The sequence below is a fragment of the Macaca fascicularis genome, chromosome 8 (genome assembly GCF_037993035.2).
Source record: "Macaca fascicularis isolate 582-1 chromosome 8, T2T-MFA8v1.1".
Taxonomy (NCBI): domain Eukaryota; kingdom Metazoa; phylum Chordata; class Mammalia; order Primates; family Cercopithecidae; genus Macaca; species Macaca fascicularis.
Genome location: NC_088382.1, coordinates 28,357,166 through 28,378,059, shown reverse-complemented (window position 1 = coordinate 28,378,059; position 20,894 = coordinate 28,357,166). Strand labels below are relative to the sequence as shown.

Below are 20,894 nucleotides of genomic sequence, written 5' to 3'. Positions count from 1 at the left end.
GAGACCCCATCTTTAAAATAATTTTTTTAAAACTTAAAAAATCAAAAAACTTAAGCCAGGCATGGTGGTGCACACCTGCAGTTCCAGCAACTTGGAAGGCTGAGGTGGGAGGCTGCAGTGAGCCATGATCATGCTGTACTCTAGTCTGGGCTGTGGAGTGAGGCCCTGTCTCAAAAAAAAAAAAAAGAAAAGAAAAGAAAAACAAAAGCTTTGCAAAGAATCCATAGTCAATCTAATCGGGGGCTGTTCTTTACATAAACAGCTTGTGTGGAAGCAAACTTGAAAATAAATGTTTTTATAATCAGACTATTCTGGATATTTATCACTAATGTTTGCTTAAAAGTGTTTTATATCTTCATATGCTCAGACAGAAAAAAAAAAAAAAAACAGAGAGAGAGAAAACAGAAACAAAGAAAGAAAAAAGATGAGAAAAAAGCACATTTTCCACATCTCCAGGGAAGAACACTTAGCCACTGAGCACTTCACACAGGGGTACTAGAGCACCATCAGTTTAAAGAATCAAATGGATCAGTCACCTCACTTGATAACACACACAAACCATTGAGACCCACTTAATGCTAAAAGCCGGAGCCAACACTGCTGTTTAAGAACTAAGAAAGCCCAGACAGGCTGCATTTCAGTCCCTGTAGAAACGTCTAGGATACGTCGGGAACAGCCAAGAGTGGCACCAAGATAAAATATGACAGTAGCGACTGCCAGCTTCAGCAGGCACAATTCAAACTGAGCCCAAAGCTCTATCCTCACACAGAGAAGCTCTGCAGAGGCACACTTCTCTTACAGCACAACAGGCAAAGTCATAGCTAGCACGGAATAGTCATCCAAATGCTTCAACATGACTATTCTACGGTTTCTTCACCCAGAAACCAAATCTGTCCAGTAGACACTTAGAAAAGTCCAAAAAGCCAGTTTTCCCAACTATATTTAAGCAAGTCTGTCTGCTCCATGCTTCCTTGTTTTCTCAGCAGAATATCTCATTCTCTTACTTGCAGAGATAAAGACAGAGTGGAGGCTCTCCCTTCCTCCATCTAACCAAACAAAATTAAACTCATATTGGGGTGAATGAGATGTTATGCCTAATGGGAAGAAAAAGAAGAGAAAAAAACCACATTCAATCACCAGAGAAGCTAGGTTACTGTGCTTTAGAACAGCACCCCAACATCAAGGACAAGCAGACTGAAGGTACCAATACCTGGTACACCCGTTGAGTGCTAGGTATACAAAACCATAATGGTCTGATTCACCGAACCCAAGGATGGCACAGTCCAGGAACTGTAAAGAAGCAGCATGAAGGTTTGGGACAGTCTGACAAATAGAAAATTTGAAGGAGAGAGTAGGAATGGATTTGAGCCCTCAAGGAAAGGTGAGCTGTCTGAGGCAGAGTCGGGAGGGCACTCCTGGCAGGGACAAGCACAATGGGAGCAAAGTCCCAAAGGAGGGACTCTGCAGGGTATATTGCACAACAGTGGGAAGGGCAGTTGGTCTGCATTGGAGAGCTAGTGAAAGAAGCCTTGAGAGATAATGCTGAAGATAGGCTGAACCAGATTGTAGGAACCTTGGAAGTCAGGCTCAGACTTTATCCTGTTGACCATGAGAGGCTTCCAAGCAGAGAGGTGACAGAAATGTAAGCAAGAAGGTGACAAAAAACAATGATGAGTTTTAGGAATAAGCAATGGACACTACTCTCTTCAGTTAATTTATCCTAACTGTGGGTCCTTTTGCCAAACCCAGACCAACCAGAATCTATGTCTGGTGAAATAAGTGTTCAGAATTATATCCTGGAGCAATTTTCCTAACACCTAGGCCCTGGAAATGCAATCCAAATATTTTACACACACACACACACAATTTCCACACATATTTCCATATACATATGTATATATACACACACACACACATAGTTCTTTTTGTTTTGTTTTGTTTTTGCTGTTTTTAGATCAGGTCTCACAGTATCACCCAGGCTGGAGTGCAGTGCTGTGATGGGGGCTTACTGCACCCTCAACCTCCCAGGCTCAAGCAATCCTCCCACCTCAGCCTCCTCAGTAGCTAGAACCACAGACTCAGGCAACCATGCCCGGCTACATTTTTTTCGTATTTATTGTAAAGACCCGTTTGCTATGTTGCTATGCTAGTTTCGAACTGTTGGGCTCAAGCAATCCTCCTGCCTCTGCCATTCAAATTGTTGGGATTATAGATGTGAGCCACCGCACCTGGCCCAAATATTTTTCTTGACCTGTAAGTGACACAGTAAACTGACTCCAGAACATGCAAATGAAAAATTAAAAACATATTATACTTGCTCCTAGGACTATGGCAATAAAAACCACATTTGTGAAACATGTTTACTTTACCCTCAACTCAACAGTTTTGAAAAGGGCTTTTAATCCTGTTAAAATTAGATTTGATAACATTGCCATAGTTATTAGGCATTGTTAAATATGCTTTCATCTAGGGGCCGGGTGAGGTGTCTCACGCCTGTAATCCCAACACTTTGGGAGGCCGAGGCAGGCGGATCACCTGAGGTCAGGAGTTTGAGATCAGCCTGGCCCACAGAGCTAAACCCGGTTTCTACTAAAAATACAAAATTAGCCAGGTGTGGTGATGCAAGCCTGTAATCCCAGCTACTCGGGGCGGGGGGCGGGGGCTGAGACAGGAGAATTGCTGGAACCCAGAGGCGGAGGCTGCAGTGAGCCGAGATTGCGCCACTACACTCCAGCCTGGGCAATAGAGTATGACCACCTCGTCAGTCAGTCCTTCTCAAAAACAAACCAACCAAAAAAAAAAGAAGAGCCCTTTCCCGAGGTGCAGCTAAGGGAGAGACTAAGATTCTAAAAGCAACTTAAGAGCAAAAAAGAATACTTTTTGAACTGAGGGAAAACAAAGAATAATAAATATATAAAGGATCGCAACCTAAGAATAATGTAGTAATCATGAGACTGTTAAAAAACAAAACAAACAACAACAAAAAACCCTGACTCCTGGCCACAGAGTTGAAAAGCCCCTAGGCACGTAGAGTAGCTCTTAATTGAGACTGCACTTCACTAACCAGTGAGGTGAGGAAAAACAGGACTTCAGTAAGGGAGTAAAGTCAAAGATTAAATTACAAACAGGCCAAATGGACCTGAGAGGAAGTGATAAAATTCGCAACACACTCAGCTGTGTTTATTGTAGGGAATCACCCCAGGTCTAACGGCCACTGTAATCACCCCGCTCAGGGCAGAAGTCTTCCCACAGGCCCTCAATAACCTCAATCCTTGATAAAAAGCCAAAGGAGCCTGACTTTCCACCTGGGTCAAAACCCCCGCACATTCATTATTTCGGAATCAAAGCACCACCACCAGCAACCCCCTGCGCACAACCCGGGGCTCTCCAGCACCGCTGTTCGTGATGCCAAGTGCCCAGCACGGGGTCTGGCACCGTTTCCTTAATAAAAATGTCCTCTTCTCGTCTCCAGGATAAAACTCAGGATCCGGAAGGCAGCGTTACACCCTCTCCAGCCAGGCTCCGTTAGGAGATGAGTGCGCACAAACAGCCCCAGGGGCCAGCCACCCCCTTCCCGTGCCACAACTTCCTGTCCCTTCCATCACTTCCACACCACGACTCTAGTTTCCATCCAGTTCACAACTGTCATCAAGATCCCAGGGTCTGGAGGAAAGGGGGCAGGGCGGCTCTCCACCCTCAACTCCTCACTTAAGGGGCGTCTGAGAAGAACCTACGAAAGTGGGGCCAGAAAGCACTGGGACCACGAGCACCAGCCCATGTGCCGACCCCGGGGGCCACCTACTCTCGGGTGAAACCCACGCTGGGCGCACGGGGGCGAGCCACACAGGCGCGCCCCCTCGCATTGACATTTCTCCGGTGTGAAGTGCCGGAGCTTGGGATGCAAGAGCGGGATTACTGTCCCGAAGCTCAACTGCACTTGGAAGCACTCGGCGTCCCCAAACCCTGGGCGACTTCCCCATCGGCGCTCCCTGGTCAGGGATCCGACCGCCCCCGAATCCCAGAGCTGCGCAGCCGGGCCGAGCCCCCGGCCGGGGTCCTCCGCCGGGCTCTGGGCAAACCTGGCAGGGCCGCTGTCCGCGAACTTGGCCGCGTGGGCCGGGCAGGGACCAGGTGGGGCGCGCACTCACCAACCCCGTACTTCTGCCTCTTGGTCGGGATCCAGCGGGCCATGGCGGCGACCTCGCCCCGCGGCGGCGGCGACTAAGGCTGCTACAGCTCCTCCGGCTCCGGTCGCCGCAGCGCCGCGCTCCTGCGTGCCCCGGGCGCTTCCGCCATGTTCCGCCAAACTTCGCTGGACTGCGCTGGCCGCCTCCCCTCCGCGCCGCCCGCGCCAGTGCCCGCGCCGCCCGCGGTCACCTGCTGGGCCGGGCTGCAGCGCAGCCTTGCGCGCCCCTCCCGGCGCCGCCCCGGCCCCTCCTGCCGGCCGCGCCCTCCGCCCGCCGGGGCCGCCTCCGAGCCGCGGGCGCCCGGCCTCTCCCGCCCGCGCCGCTTTCTGAGCTCTGCCGGGCGGGGACCGACTGCGGCTCCGCCTCGCGCGCTTCCCGGGAGCGGCTTCCCGGGCCGGCGGGACTTTGGCGCTGGCGGCGCTTTGCCTTTCCCCTGCCCTCCCCACCCGGCTGATACCCCGGAGGCGGGGTCCCTGCGGTCGGGCTCCCGACCGAGGATTGCGCTGGAGGCGCCGGGCACACCCAGGCCGGGCGGCCGGTGGGCGAGGGATGCGGGCTGCGCTCCCACGGCGCGCGCCGGACGCTTGGGGAGCGGAAAGGGATCAGCAAGAGCGGTTTCTTGCCCCGGGGCGCCTCCGGTGCCTGGCACTAAGCGGGCGCGCAATAAATATTTGTTGAATGAATGAGCAGTTGACTTCTGCCTTTACCCCCTGGAGCTTGAACCCTCGCCGCAAGCGCGGGAAGCCGTACCCGGGACATACTGGATCTCCTGGGGCCACCAATTAGAGCCTGGAAAGCAGAACTTCTATCACCAGAGAGCTGGTGCAAGGGAGGCGGGCTCCTCAGAAGTATCAGATCGTTTGCTAGGGGATCCTCTGCAGGGAAATTGTTTAGAAAGCCCTAATTTGAAAGTCCTGTATCCCCAAACTCCGGGGACCCCCCAACCCTAAGCTGAAGAAACTTAGACCCTCATGCACAGGGGAAAAGTCCACCCCCAGACCTCCCTTTCTCAACCAGCCAGCAGCCCAGAGAGCATCCCCGCGGAAAGGGGACAAGGCGCATCCCCGTCTTTTCTCCGTCAACGACTGCATTTTCTTGACGAAGATCCCAAAGGGGCTGCGCATTTGAACCGCCTTGGGCTCCAGGTGGCGCCCTCTCTGGAGCTCCCTCTTGAAATTCATTTCTTCCTGGAGAGACCTGGAGAATGAAGATCCAGGGGTTTCTCGCTACCTTGTACTGAGAAGTAACATTGCAAGCGGAGTAAATGACCAGCTTAATTACGTTCACCGTCGAAGAAGACGCCTCTAGAGAGAAATTATATCCTCTTTGCAGTCTGTGAAGGTTTTCAGGCTTTTTAGGAACGTAAAAGAAAGGAAGATTAACATGTAGTAAAGACAGGTAGTTGACCAGGCGCGGTGGCTCACGCCTGTAATCTCAGCACTTTGGGAGGCCGAGGCGAGCGGATCACCTGAAGTCAGGAGTTCCAGACCAGCCTGGCCAACATGGTGAAACCCCTTCTCTACTAAAATACAAAAGTTAGCCGGACGTGGTGGTGTGCTCCTGTAATCCCAGCTACCCAGGAGGCTGAGGCAGGAGAATCGCTGGAACCCGGGAGGCAGAGACTACAAGTGAGCCAAGATCGGGCCACTGCACTCCAGCCTGGGCAACAGGGCAAAACTCCGTCTAAAAAAAAAAAGAAAGAAAGAAAAGAAGAAGAAGAAGAAGAAAAAAGACAGTAAAGATAGGTAGGCAAACGAGATAACAAGATAGTAAAGTTTCATTGGAGAATTGGTGCATTTTAACTTTGGTGGTTTTTTGCAAAACCAGGTTTGAATTTTTTTTTTTAAGTCCTATTCACGGTGGGTAACTACTAGAGCTGGCTTTTTTTTTCTCCATCAACCAATAGGTATTTATTCACCATGTTTAACAATAATTTAAGAAATTCCTCTGTCACTTTAGACTTGACATCCAGAAAGAGTTCCACCATCTTCCCCAAAATAATTTATCTTCCTCCATTAGTATATCATGATTCTAATTTCCCAGGTTAGATAATTTCTTCTTCCTTCTTCACACACATATTAAATGCCTACACATTAATGTGTAATTAAATGCCAGGCATCTCTCTAAGAATGAGGGTGCAGCGGTGAATACGGTAAAATGTGTCCCTTCACAGAGCTTCTAGTCTAGACAGGGAGAGTAAGACAATAAAGAAATGTACAGCAAATGAGGGTAAACATTGGAGACAATTCCAAAGCAAGGAGGATAGGGCATGTAGGGTGATGCTGTTTGTATGGAGTGCTCTGGCAGTGCAGCTCTGCTAAGCTGAGGTTGAGGTGTAGACCTGAAGGAAGCGAAGATTCCAGGAGAAAGTGTTCTGGAAAAGAGGAGCAGCAAAGGCAAAGAACACCAAGCTGGTTTGGCAGGTTCCCAAGTCAGCCAGGGATCCTGGGTAGTGAGAGCTGAGTAAGAGGTGAGAGGAAACTTGGTCTAAGAGGCAGAGGGGTGCCAGATAGAACAGAACCCTGACAGGAATATGAACTTTATGTATTACTGCTACAAGAGAGGTTTGGAGGGCTTTGAGCCAACCTGGGACATATTGCACTTACTTGCTGTGGTATGAATCCATTGTAAAGGGGCAAGGGAGGCCCACATGGATGGACGTGGGTGGCTATTTCAGTCATTCAGGCAAGACATGAAGGTAGTTGGGACCAGGAGGTTTGGGGTGGAGGTGAAAAAGAAGTTGGGTTCTTAATATATGTGAAAATAGAACCTAGCCAGATGTGGTGGCTCACACCTGTAATCCCAGCATTTGGGGAGGCTGAGGTGGGAGGATTGCTTAAGGTCAGGAGTTGAAAATCAGCCTGGACAACATAGTGAGACATTCCTCTACTATATATATATCCTGGGCATGGTGGCTGTGCCTGTGGCCCTATCTACTTAGGAGACTGAGGTGGGAGGATTGCTTGAGCCCAGGAGGTCAAGGCTAGCAGTGAGCTATGATTGCATCACAGCATGAAAAAGAACCAATAGAAGGGCCACATGAATGGCGGGGGGATTTTCTACGGTGAGGCTTCTGATGTTCTTGGTGTGCTTCAATCTTTTTTGGGAAGTTTTCCACCAGAAAGAGATAAGCTTGTATTTTTCTTTTTTTTTTTTTTTAAGAGCCCTACCCCTATCATACACACTTCAGGCCCCACACACCTTGGTTCTTGTCCCTGCATGTGAGATACATCCTGGGTCAAGAATGACGCTAAAGCCAGCTAGGTCGCATGTGCCTGTAGTCCCAGCTGCTCGGGAGGCTGAGGCAAGAGGATTGCTTGAGCCCAGGAGTTCCAGGCTGTAGTGAGCAATGCTGATCAGGTGTCTGCACTAAGTTCCACATCAATATAGGGACATCCTGGGAGCAGGTGACCACCAGGTTGCCTAAGGAGGGGTGAACTGGTCCAAGTCAATTATTTGGAAAGCCCTGTATCCCAAAACTTCGGTACTCTTCCTTAGCTGAAGAAATTCAGGCCCACATATCCAGGGGGAAAATCCATCCCAAGACCTCCCTTTTCCAACCAGCCAGCAGCCCAGAGAGCGTCCCTGTGTAGAAAGCGACTGGATGCATCCTTCTCTTTTCTCTGTCACCGACTGTATTATTGACAAAGATCCCGTAGCCAGGACTTCACATTTGAATTGCCTTGGGCTCCAGGTGGCATCCTCTCTTGAGCTCCCCTTCTGATCAATAAAGCTCCCCTTCTGATGGCACCTGTGAATTGCCACTGCATTTCAGCGTGGACAACATAGCAAGACCCTGTCTCTAAACAAATATTGATTCAAAACAAAAAGAATGACTTTAAGGTTTGGGGCTTGAACAGCTGGGGAGTAGAGTTGCCATTGTCTTGGTCACCATTGATATCTATCTTGTCTTCACCCTTTCCTGTCCCAGTTGCTCTCTATCAAAGTTTTCCTTTCAATATTTCTTTAGGACCCACTTCTTCATGCCTTCCTCAGCAACTTCTCCATGTGGCCCCTTAGGAGCTAAAGCGCTCTGCACTGAATTATATGACCTGCCTGTTGTGGACTCAGGTCTTCTCAAAGTTACATGGATTCTCCGTGCTTAGGGAAATTGGATGACCTCTGTTCTCTGAACACAGGTATATTTCAAATGCAATATACATCAGAATGTTAATGCTATTATCCAGTGGAACTGGGTTTCTACCAAAGAGATTTCAACTGCCTCATCCCACTCTTGCATTGAAGTCTTTTTCCAAAACTAGATCCTTGAATTTGGGAGCCAGAGATTTCAAATTTGACAGTTGCTTTAAGAGAGTTAGAGGAAAATGGAAAATTTTAATTACAGCTTTCAGTATGTTTATCATTTCCTTCTGAAAACTGAAATCTACTCACTTTGCTATATCAGATGGCTAAATCCCAGTTTGAATGTCCTTTTAAATCATAAAAGCAGAGCTTTTCAAAGTCTTTTATTAGAATGAGGCTTAAAATTAGACAGTCAACCAGGTAGGTGGAACGACAGCATGATGCCCAGAAATATCCTTTTCTTTTTCCTCTGTTATCTTTTCAGAAGAAACATTAAGCATGTTCCACGACCAGAGATCTTCAAACTCTAAAACCCACACAAATACAAACACACTTATGCACGCACAGACACTCAGGCTCTGCTTGAAGGAGCCATGGAGAAAGAAATGAGGGTAAGTGACTTTGAGGGTTAGTTTGACAAGAGTATTGTGACTATCCGTTACAATGCCTTAGAGAATAAATGGACAGGAGGTGAAGAGAACTGGCAAGAGCCTCACCTTCCCTGTTGATTACCAGGTTTATTTTTGTCAAATCAGGCTGATCTGATGGCTTCTCTGTGAGATGCTGTGGATTCGTTTAAAGTGTCTTTTTTTCTCTCTCTCTAGATAAAGGAAGATTATTCTTTGATCCTATATGAGTGAGTGGCTAGTGGAACTACCAAAAAAATGATAATAATAAAAATAATGTAATTGGTTCTAAGCAGTGCTTTGCAGGCTCCTAAGGATGGTTCTAGGTAAGCCAGGAGTAGGTGATACGCTGTAATTCTGCGACCCAGGAGCTTAGCAGGACAAAGGAAACATCAATCACTGTAGTCCCAGAAGTAACTTTTCATAGGCCCCAGGGATTCCAGCATCATTATTCACTCTCCACTCTACAAGTGACTTAGGTTGTGAGCATCTCTGAGTCTGCACAGGCTCTGCCATGTGGCTGTGGGGGTCTGGCTTCTCTGATGAATGGGAAGAAAATGCTCAGGGCTCCAGTGCTATTATCTCCTCATCCCTGTCACAAGGAGATTTATACTTATGATTTACCCTTTTCATGAACATGGCAAAATTCTTTTTTCTAGTTTTGTTTCTGGAATGTTCTTTGCTGTGTCTAAATGAGCTGATTCCACTGTTGGGAGAGGTTGATGATGTGAGCAGTAAGAAGGCATTAGTTTGTTGAAAACTAGATCCATATTTAGGTGAGATAAAATCAAACTACCTGATTTTTTTAAAAAACTATGTTTATTTACCATATGTCTTGATTCCTATATGCATTGAAAAATTAATATTCATAAGACTGTTTAAAATAAGAGAGGATGGGCTGGATGCAGTGGCTCACGCCTGTAATCTCAGCACTTTGGGAAGCCAAGGTGGGCAGATCACTTGACCTCAGGAGTTCGAGACCAGGCTGGGCAACATGGCGAAACCCTGTTTCTATAAAAAAATACAAAAATTACCAGGGTGTGGTGGTGTGTGTCTGTAGTATAAGCTACTCAGGAAGCTGACGTAGGAGGATCGCTTGAGCCCAGGAGGTAGAGGTTACAGTGAGCTGATGTGGCACCATTGCACTCCAGCCTAGGTGACAGAGTAACACCCTATTCCCCCTGCCAAAAAAAAAAAGAGAGAGAGAGATGATGAAAACTTAGAAGAAATGTGGAAAATGTATTATGTAAGCATAAATGAAAATAATTAGATTGTCTATGCTGCAAAATGATTGTAACTATAGAAAGTCATAGATTTACAGGGAAAATGACCATGAAGAACATGAATAAATGAAAGATTTTATTCAACCTTCTTCAAAGCAATATAGAAATATACTTGATAAATAAAGAAATATACTTGATACAATAAAGAAAAATACTTGATTACCGAAATCTCTGGGCTATGTAGCAAGAGCAGGAAGTTATTTGCCTAAATCTGATCATTTTTTTGTGACAAGAGTGAAGTTTCACATCTCGGTTCCTTGGTCACACGGACACTGTGACTATCCTGTTTAGATGACTGTCACATTCAGCAGATGTTTCTTCCTATTTGTGATCAGTTAAGAAAACAAGCATTTAATCCAGAACTTGTATTTAATACTGGAACGATTTTATTGTTCACAGCCACCAACTGTAAAGTAACAATAATAACTGCATATGAAGTAATGAGTACTGGCTCTAAATCACCTTGTTTAATCCCCATACAACCTAATGAGGTAAATATAACTCTCTGGTCATTCCCACCTCACAAATGTGGCTTCGGAGATGTCAAGAAATTACCTACATAATTAATTAGTGGCAAAACAAAATCCAGACCCAGACAGCCTGACTCCAGGGTCCACACTCTAAAGCAGAGGTCGGCAAGCTTTTGCTATAAAGGCCCCACTATGTATAGTTCTCAGGCTTTACAGGCCATATGGCCTTGCTGCAACCATTCAGTTCTGCAGTTATAGCAGGAAAGCCTCTATAAGCAATATGTACAATGAATTGAGTGTGGTCGTGTCCCGGTAAAACTTCATTAGTTGTGTTAGATCAAGTTTAGCCTAAACCTGCCTCCTTACATATTTTAAGTTCAGCCTAAAGATTTCTGTGTACATAGTGAACTGTAACCTCAATGGAAGTGTAAACAGACCAAAACCTACTCTTGTGCCAATTACTGAGTTTTGGCCAATCAAAGGGGGCAAATCTGTTCAAACTGTCTTCAAATAAGGTAAACGCCGAGATGCTGAGCTGTAACCAATCCGCCTGTTTCTGTCCCTCACTTCCGTTTTCTGTACATCACTTTCCTTCTTCTGTTGTAAGTGGTCTTCCACCACGTGGCTGCACTGGAGTTGCTGAGCCTACCCTGGCTCCGGAGGCTGCCTGATTCTCAAGTTGTTCTTTGCTCAATTAAACTATGCTAAATTTAATTTGGCTAAGGTTTTCACAGTAGATAAGAAATTTGAATTTCGTGTAGTTTTTATGCACATGAAATACGATTCTGGCCAGGTGCAGTGACTCACCCCTGTAATCCCAGCAGTTTGAGTGGCCGAAGTGGGCAGATTGCTTAAGTCCAGGAGTTCAAGACCAGCCTGGGCAACATGAAGATATCCTGTCACTACAAAAATCACAAAAATTAGACGTGTGTTGGCACATACATGTTGTTCGAGCTACTCAAGAGGCTGAGGTGAAAGGATCACTTGAGCCTGGGGAGGTCGATGTTATAGTGAGCTGTTATTGTTGTGCCACTGCACTCCAGCCTGGGCAATAAGAGTGAGACCTTATCTTAAAAAAAGGAAAGGGAAGGGAAGGGAAGGGAAGGGAAAGGGAAAGGGGAAGGGGAAGGAGAAGGGGAAGAGATATCATTGTTTATCCTTCTTTTGATTCTTTTCTGTCTCATGTGAAAATGTAGTGAACATTCTTATCTTGGCCAGGTGCGGTGGCTCACACCTGTAATGCCAGCACTTTGGGAGGCTGAGGCAGGCGGATCACGAGGTCAGGAGATGGAGACCATTCTGGCCAATGTGGTGAAACCCCGTCTCTACTAAAAATACAAAAATTAGCTGCGTGTAGTGGCGCGTGCCTGTCATCCCAGCTACTCAGGAGGCTGAGGCAGGAGAATGGCTTGAACCCGGGAGGCAGAGGTTGCAGTGAGCAGAGGTTGCATCATTGCACTCCAGCCTGGTGACAGAGCAAGACTCTGTCTCAAAAAAAAAAAAAAAAAAAAAAATCTTATCTTTATCTTTATCTTACAGGCTGCACAGGAACAGGTGGTGAGGCACAGTTGGCCCTTGGGCCTTAGTTTGCCAATCCCTGCTCTACACTATGACTGTCATCCCTTTTGGTGGGTGGGAAGGCTGGGGGCCTCCAGAAGGAGCAGCATAACTAAGGAAGCGTGTGGTAGTACTTTCCCACTGGAAGTCTGTTTGCATAAGGATTTGTGAGAAGCCCTTGGAAGAGAAGTCATGGGAAGAGAAGGCCTCCACTAGTAAAAGTTGCCATAGAAATCAGAGGATGGGGGCACTTCTGAAAGCAGTGAATATCTGTGTTGAGGAATTGTCTACTGGCCTGGCCCTTTGAACTCTATTTCCAATGATAAGAACTGTAAATAGAGAACTTGGCTCATCGCAATGGCTCACGCCTGTAATCCCAGCACTTTGGGAGACTGAGGCAGGAGGATTACTAGAGGTCAGGAGTTTGAGACCAGCCTGCCAACATGGTGAAACCTCGTCTCTACTAAGAATACAAAAATTAGCAGGGCGTGGTGGCACATGCCTGTAGTTCCAGCTACTTGGGAGGATGAGGCAGGAGAATCACTTGAACACAGGAGATGGAGGTTGCAGTGAGGGAAGATTGTACCACTGCACTCCAGGCTGGGCAACACAGTAAGACTCTATCTCAAAAATAAAAAATAAAAAATAAATAAAAAATAAAAAATTTACTAACCCCTGGTAAGACAGCAGCGCACAAACAATGCTTTGGTACCCACTGAACAAGCAGGCTTCTACGGGGGGGTGGCATTCTTATGGATATCCCAGTGGAAATGACATGGGGCCTGCCTGAGATAAGGGTGCTAGAAGGAGGTATGACAATATCTATTAAAATATTTGCAAGACCAAGTAGATACTGGTGATACCACCTGGTGAAGGTCATAGCAGAAAAAACCAAAATAGCCCAGTTAATTTATGAATACTCAGATATACACCCTGAGATCTTCCAGAAATACCTGAAGGAGGCTTGGAAGGGAGGTGGGGGTGATGAAATTGTAGAACCAGCTCCAGATGGATAATGTTCCTAAACACTTTCGTGTTCATTAGCTCACTGAGATTGGGACTGCTATTTGTTCTCTAATTGGTCCTTGTCCTCAGAATTCATGTTTTTGAATGTCAATCTTTACCCTCCTGGGAGAAACTACATTTAGTGTAGAATTGTTATAGCACCAATAAAAGTGACTTAAAGTTTTAGAGAACGCTCATTTGGACGGCCACATTTTGAATTTCTTAATAGATATTTTGAAAGGCAGTGTTTTAATTAAGCAACTATGTGATTACAATACTCATAATAGCCAAACTACAAATCTTTAATATTAAAATATAGGCTACGCTATTACAGTTTGGGATTTTGGGGTTTTGTTCTGTTTTTTTTTTTTTTTTTTTTGGTATAATCTCCAATCTCAAAGTGTAGCTTCATCCCAGGGTTGTCTGTGTGTCTGTGTCATGTTTGAGCAATATTTCTGAACTCACTTCTTTCAAAATAACAAGGAATCTTTAAATACTTTGCAGCAATTACCTGGCTTGGCTGAATCAGGAGGACAAGGCCCTAGGGTTCATTACTTACATAGTTTCTTAGTCATGTACTGTGGCATAAAGTTCTTACTTAAGCCCTTCCCTCCCCTGAAATTATGCCTCAGGGTTTGTTCCCCTGAATGACTTATACCACATATGCAAAAAGTCTCATAAGAGGAGAGAAAACTCATTTAGATTCTTCCTGGATGAGGAAATGATTTCCATTTAGAAATGATCCAGTGATTAATGTCTGTCCTTATTAACTTTGGATTGGCCCACACAGCAAGAGCTGGGCAAACGCTGGCCCTGGAAGTTGCATTTTTATTTGTCCTGTGAATTGCCAAAAAGGCCTCTCTTGAACACAGTCTTCTTACTTGTAAAATTGTTGTTGTGATGTGTTGCCTGGGTACACATGTTAGAATTCTTCAGGATGGTGTATTATTTGAAGACAGGAAATTCCACCTACGTTTTCCTAGAATGTGAAAAATAGGAGAATTCAAATGGCCATGTGTTTTACTTAATATTCTGTAGGCTGTTTTAAGTAGAAACATAGCAATAAAATGAATATATTTTTAGGGAATCTAGTCAAGAATAAAAGAAAAACACAAATAGATATAATGAAGTAAAAGGGTATGGGACCATAGAAAAGCCACTTACGTAAGACTAGGATGTGCATTGTAGTTCTTATATAATACATTGCAAAGATCGCAGTGAAAACAGAACTCATTAGGAAAATGTAAATAAACAAAATTGAGCCAAGAAATAGAAAACCTGAGCCAACCAAACAGCATAGAAGAAATCGAAAGTGTGGTCAAAATATTATAGCTAAAAAATGTGCCAGGCCTAGCTATAAAGGCAAATAGTTTTGTACATTCAGGGAACAGGTCAGCTGAATGTAATATAAACTGTTCCATAGAAAATGATAGAGTGAGGACAGGTGTGGTGACTCACGCCTATAATCCCAGCACTTTGGGAGGCCGAGATGGGTGGCTCATTTTAGGTCAGGAGTTCAAGACCAGCATGGACAACATAGCAAAACCCTGTTTCTGCTGAAAATACAAAAAAATTAGCTGGGTGTGGTGGCATGTGCTTGTAATTCCAGCTACTTTGGAGGCTGAGGCACGAGAATCTCTTGAACCCAGGAGGTAGAGGTTGCGGTGAGACAACATCACATCACTACACTCCAGCTTGGGTAATGAAGTGAGACTCTGACTCAAAAGAAAAGGAAAAAAAAAGTTTATGAAACTACAAAAAAAGTTTATGAAACTAGCCTAACCCTGGCAGTAAAGCCTGCTAAAATACGGAGCCAAAAATATAAATAGAAACATGTATTTGTATAAATATAATACAAATTCAACTATAAACAGAGATGCAAAACTAAAGAAAATATTAGTGAATCTCATATTGTTCTGCATGAAAAAAATGATACAGGATGACTAAATACATTTTATTCTTTTTTTTTTTTTTTGATATGGAGTCTCACTCTGTTGCCCAGGCTGGAGTGCAGTGGTACCATCTCGGCTCATTGCAACCTCCACTGCAACCTCCGCTTCCCGGGTTCAAGTGATTCTCCTGCCTCAGCCTCTCCAGTAACTGGGATTACAGGTGCCTGCCATCATGCCTGGCTAATTTTTGTATTTTTAGTAAAAACAGGGTTTCACCATGTTGGCCAGGTTGATCTCAAACTCCTGACCTCAGGTGATCTGCCCTCCTCCGCCTCCCAAAGTGTTGGGATTACAGGCATGAGCCACGGCGCCCAGCTATAAGTTTTATTTTTAAAGTACAAGAGCAGTTCAATAATAGGAAACTTATCAATAGAATTTATTTCATCAAAAGGTCAGTAGAGAAAAACCAAATGATTATCTGAATTGATATGTAAAAGGGATTTGAAAACACTCATTCTTGATCAAAACCCTTAGTAAACTAAGAATAGGCTATACCTCCTCAACATGATAGAGTATATATTATTAATAGAAACAAGCAGCTAGCATTACACTTAAACATGAATTGCCATGAATTCCTATTAATGAGAAATAAGAAAAGAAGGTCCTATCACACCATAGTGAGAGCAATATGCAGAGGTTGCTCTATTCCATGCAAGGAAATAAGAGACATTAATTATCAATATTTGCTGATGACATAATTAACTAGTAGAATCAACAGTGAATATTTTTGGTTAGATCAGAATTCAATTTTTTGTTTTTGACACAGGATCTCGCTCTGTTGCCCAGGCTGCCATGCAGTGGCACAATCATAGCTCACTGCAGCCTTGACCTCCCAGGCTCAAGCGGCCCTCCCACCTCAGTTTCCCAAGTAGCTTGGACTTTAGGCAAGAGGCACTATGTCCAGCTAATTATTTTTTAATTTTTTTGTAGAGATGGGGTGTTATTCTGTCTCCCAGGCTGCAGTGCAGTGGCATGGTAATAGTTCACTGCAACCTTGAACTTCTGGCCTCAAGCAATCCCCTAACCTTGGCCTCTCAAAGCACAAGGACTACAGGCATGAGCCACTGTTCCTGGCTGAATAAATCAGAATCTTATCATGTTTAACTTTTTTCCCTTGTTTTGAAGTACATGTAAAGGAACTTCACAGGCTAGATAGATAGATATTATACTAACGTGATTCATTAAATTTACTAATTTGCTACTACTGTAATGTATGATATTTTAATTCTGCAAATTCAGTTTTCCTCTCTGAATTTATTCATCTTTAAACACAGAAGAGACTCTAACCTGTAAATAACTTAATTTATTACAGTTATGGAAAAGTTTGAACAGGTCAACCCAATTGTTGTTCTTTTGCTCGTCAATGTAGTACTCTCTGGGTGGCATCAGCCTTTGCAGTGGGTTACATGGTGTCATTCTGAACCCTTCCAGCAAGGCAGATGCCAAGGCCCCCAAAAAAGGCATTTGCAGGACCTCACAGTTTACCTCCCAGCCCAGTGGAAGCTGACAGCCCTGCCCCTGTGGTTGGGATGGTGTTGCAGTCTCTGTCAACATCATCCTTTCTGCACTAACCACAGAAGTCTGGTTGCAATGGAGACTTTAGTGGTGGTGTTTGCACAAATATATTTTGCACAGAGAGCATCTTCCCCCTATTGATTGCGTTCACTCTTTTTTTTATTTTTTTGAGACGGAGTCTCACTCTATGGCCCAGGCTGGAGTGCAGTGGCGCGATCTCGGCTCACTGCAACCTCCACCTCCCAGGCTCACACCATTCTCTTGTCTCAGCCTCCCGAGTAGCTGGAACTACGGGCACCTGACACCACACCCGGCTAATTGTGTTTTTTTTGTATTTTTTAGTAGAGACGGGTTTCCACCGTGTTAGCCAGGATGGTCTCCATCTCCTGACCTCGTGATCCGCCCACCTCAGACTCTCAAAGTGCTGGGATTACAGGCGTGAGCCACTGCGCCTGGCGGAGTTCACTCTTCTTCTTCTCCTGCCTCAGCCTCTCAAAGAGCTGGGATTATAGGCGTGGTCTTAATTTTTTCTTTTTTAAGCATTTTTTTTTTTCAGCTTTCTTTTTCAGGAAAAGCAGCATTTCCCACTCCGCCTTGATCTTTTTTAGTTTTTGTTATTCTTACATAGTTTCATAAGCTATTTTCAGTAGTATATGATAAATTATTGCTATTTCAAAATGCAATGAATTGCCATGGACTGATTTCATGAAATTTTACAATTTATTGAGGTTTTGCCTGCTTTCTAATTCGTTTTTTAAAAAATAGATAATGTTATTCTACTATGGGCCACTGAACAAGAATATTCCACATCTGTGGCCTCTTTTAAACCTGGAACCGTCAAGCAACCTTTTCTAGGATAGTACAGGATATGCATTTGTTAGAAAGAATGTTCAAAAGACTTTGAGTATCGTGACGGGAAAACTACCAACGTCTCTGAAATCGCTCTTAAATTGCTTGATAGATATGCTCGTGGTTAATTTAACAGCAATTGTAATTATATTTTCCAATTATATTTCTGTTGCTTTCACAAGTATCTTCACGTATTTAATTTCGTACGCTGCTGCCCTTACAACTGATGATAGTTCATTCTCTAGGCCTGCTTGGGAAGCCACAGACTTTTACTGACTTGTGTGATCAGGCTTGGACTATAGCATGTCTTGGGATTCCCTCGTATCACAGGTTTGGAGAACAAACCCAACTACATATTAGCCAGGCATGGTGGTGTGTGCCGGTGGTCCCAGCTGCTTGGGAGCTGAGGTGGGAGGATCACTTGAACGCAGGGAGGCCGAGGTTGCTGCGAGTTGTGATTGTACCACTGGATGCCTGGGCAATAGAGGGAACAGAAGGAGAACCTGTCTCAAAAAAATAAAAATAAAAATAAAATAGGTTCAAGGTAAAACTAGATAGATATGGTGCTAGTGCCACCTGCTGTTGTAGCTGTAAATTGCAGCTATCTAATAGCTGGTTGCTCTGAATATTCAGTATTCTTTTAAAACCTGCCCTCTCATGGCGGGAACCGTGAGTTTTATGTTGCTTTCACTATTTTCACTTACCCAAATCTTACTATGTGCTAAGAATTACGGTGCCAAGAGCTTTACACAAATCCTCTCATTTAGATATCATAACAACTCTACCAGGTAGATCTTTTTTTTTCTTTTCTTTCTTTTCTTTTCTTTTTTTTTTGAGATGGAGTCTCGCTCTGTCGCCCAGGCTGGAGTGCAGTGGCGCGATCTCGGCTGACTGCAAGCTCCGCCTCCCGGGTTCACGCCATTCTCCTGCCTCTGCCTCCCTAGTAGCTGGGACTACAAGCGCCTGCCACCACGCCCGGCTAATTTTTTTGTATTTTTAGGAGAGACAGGGTTTCGCCGTGTTAGCCAGGATGGTCTCGGTCTCCTGACCTCGTGATCCGCCCTCCTCGGCCTCCCAAAGTGCTGGGATTACAGGTGTGAGCCACCGCGCCCAGCCTGTACCAGGTAGATCTTATAGAAAATTTATGTTTTTATCACTTCAGCCTTAGTTTTTTGTATTCAAAAGGATTAATCTAGTGGAATGGATTATTAGGAAACATTATTAGACCCAAAAAAGGTTCTGCAGGTTATTTGGGGTGGTTTTTTTTACATTTTGTGTGTGTGTGTGTGGAGACAAGATCTTACTATGTTGTCTAGGCTGATCTTGAACTCCTGGGTTCAAGCAATCCTCCTGCCTCGGCCTTCCAAAGTGCTAGGATTACAGATGTGGGCCATTGTGCCTGTTCTGTCTTTCACATTTTAATACAAAATTCTTGGTCAGGAGCGGTGACTCACACCTGTAATCCCAGCACTTTGGGGGGCCAAGGTGGGTATATCACTTGAGGCCAGGAGTTTGAGACCAGCCTGGACAACATGGTCAAACCCCATCTCTACTGAAAATACAAAAATTAGCTGTGCATGGTGGTCCATGCCTGTAATCCCAGCTGCTTGGGAGGCTGAGGCACGAGAATCACTTGAACCTGGGAGTGTGGAGGTTGCAGTGAGCTGAGATTGCACCACTGCACTCCAACCTGGATGACAGAGCAAGACTCTGTCTTCCAAACAAACAAACAAGCAAACAAAAAACCAAAAGTTTTAAATCAAATTTTGGGCCTTTATGTGCCGTCATACAAATTTGCATTGCATAGTGGACAGTAATAACTTTTACTCCTATATTTTCAGGGTAACCTAGTTTAGAAATGAGAAGATGAATTATATTTCCCCTGAAAGGCACTCCCTTAGACTGAGGATGATACAAATGTTGTATTTCTATCAGGGTGACAGGAATGGCTTATTGGTCCTTGCTTGGTGTAATACACATGGCTTGCTGTAAAACATTTTTTGATTATTGTATGCACATGCCAAGAACTTTTAGCACCGTGTTCTAGTGAGTCCAAGGGTTTGTTGCTAAATGTGATGATATTTTGTGTCCAAGGATTGAAAGCACAAAACAGAGAGGGAATGAAGCAGATGGAAAAATATAGCAATAGCTGGAGTCCAGTAGGGCAGAGGGGCAAAACCAGGAGGGAGACATAGGCAGGTTAATAAATCCAAGTGGAGAAGAGCAGAAAAGTCAGGAAAGTGTCCCCAGGAGCCAGTTATTGGAAGAGTAGAAGTAGAGATGCAGTTCAAATAGTTAGAATCATTCCTTGTTCTGGCAGATTTGAGGCAAGTAGTCAGGAACCCCATGCCAATGTGTTGTTTCTTAGGAGAACATTCCTGAAGGCAAGCGAGTCAACGTCAGATATCATTAGGGTCCAGTCAGTTCAACCGGATAAAGATTTATCCAGTGTCTTTGCTGTGAAAAGCATTGTTGTTGCACGCTATGAGTAGTCAAAAATCTGCCTCATATCGTTTCTCTTTCTTCTCCTCCACAGGTTTACCATTGACAACACTTGATTCAATCCAGCTGTAAATAGTTAAAAACCTGGGTTGCTGAGTTTCAATCTGAACCCAAGACCCACAGCCCAATTATCTAGTTACAGCTGAGCTGTAGCTGGAAGCTGTAACAATAAGCTGTGCAATTGATTGCTGGGCCAGCATCTTACCTCTTGCCTGGAAAACCCTACTTCATACGTGTGTGTGTGTGTGTGTGTTTGTGTTGTAACTTTTTTCCTTTTTAAAAATTGTCGCAGCCAGGCGTGGTGGCACATGCCTATAATCCCAGCACTTTGGGAGGCCAAGGCAAGAGAATCGCTAAGTCTTGGAGTTCAAGACCAGCCTGGGCAACATGATGAAACCTTGTCTCTACAAAACTATCAAAATTAGCAGGGCATGGTGTTGCACACCTGTAGTCCCAGCTACTCAGTGGGGCTGAGGCAGGAGGGTCTCTTAATCCCAGGAGATTGAGGTTGCAGTGAGCCAAGATTGTCCCAGTGGACTCCAGACTGGATGACAGAGCAAGACCCTGTATCTAAATAAATAAATAAATAAATAAATAAATTGTGGCAAAAATCATAACGTCTTATAGTTAAGTAGTGTTTAGTATAGTCACATGGTTGTACAACAGATCTCTAAAACTTTTTCATCTTATGCAATAGAAACTCTGTACTCATTAAACCTAATTCTTCCTCCCCCTTTCCACAGCCTTCGTTAATCATCTTTTAACTTTCTGTTTCTATGATTTTGACTACTCTAGATACTTCATATGAATGAAAGCATATGAGATTTGTCCTTTTGTGAATGGCTTATTTTGTTTGGCCTAATGC

At 44.6% G+C, this 20,894-nt stretch overlaps 1 protein-coding gene across 4 annotated transcripts in view; it reads right to left on the bottom strand.

Annotated features, from left to right (window-relative positions):
• The window catches only part of DOCK5 (dedicator of cytokinesis 5), a 235,291-nt gene extending 230,912 nt beyond the window's left edge, over nucleotides 1-4,379 (bottom strand). For all 4 annotated transcript variants that reach the window (XR_012417160.1, XM_005562863.5, XM_045398048.3 and 1 more), the window contains exon 1: nucleotides 4,149-4,379. Coding sequence is in view for 3 of the 4 variants with exons in the window: in XM_005562863.5 (XP_005562920.2) it covers nucleotides 4,149-4,191 (43 nt within the window). In the remaining variant the exon portion in view is untranslated. The remainder of the gene's footprint in view (nucleotides 1-4,148) is intronic.
• Nucleotides 4,380-20,894: the final 16,515 nt, after the last annotated feature.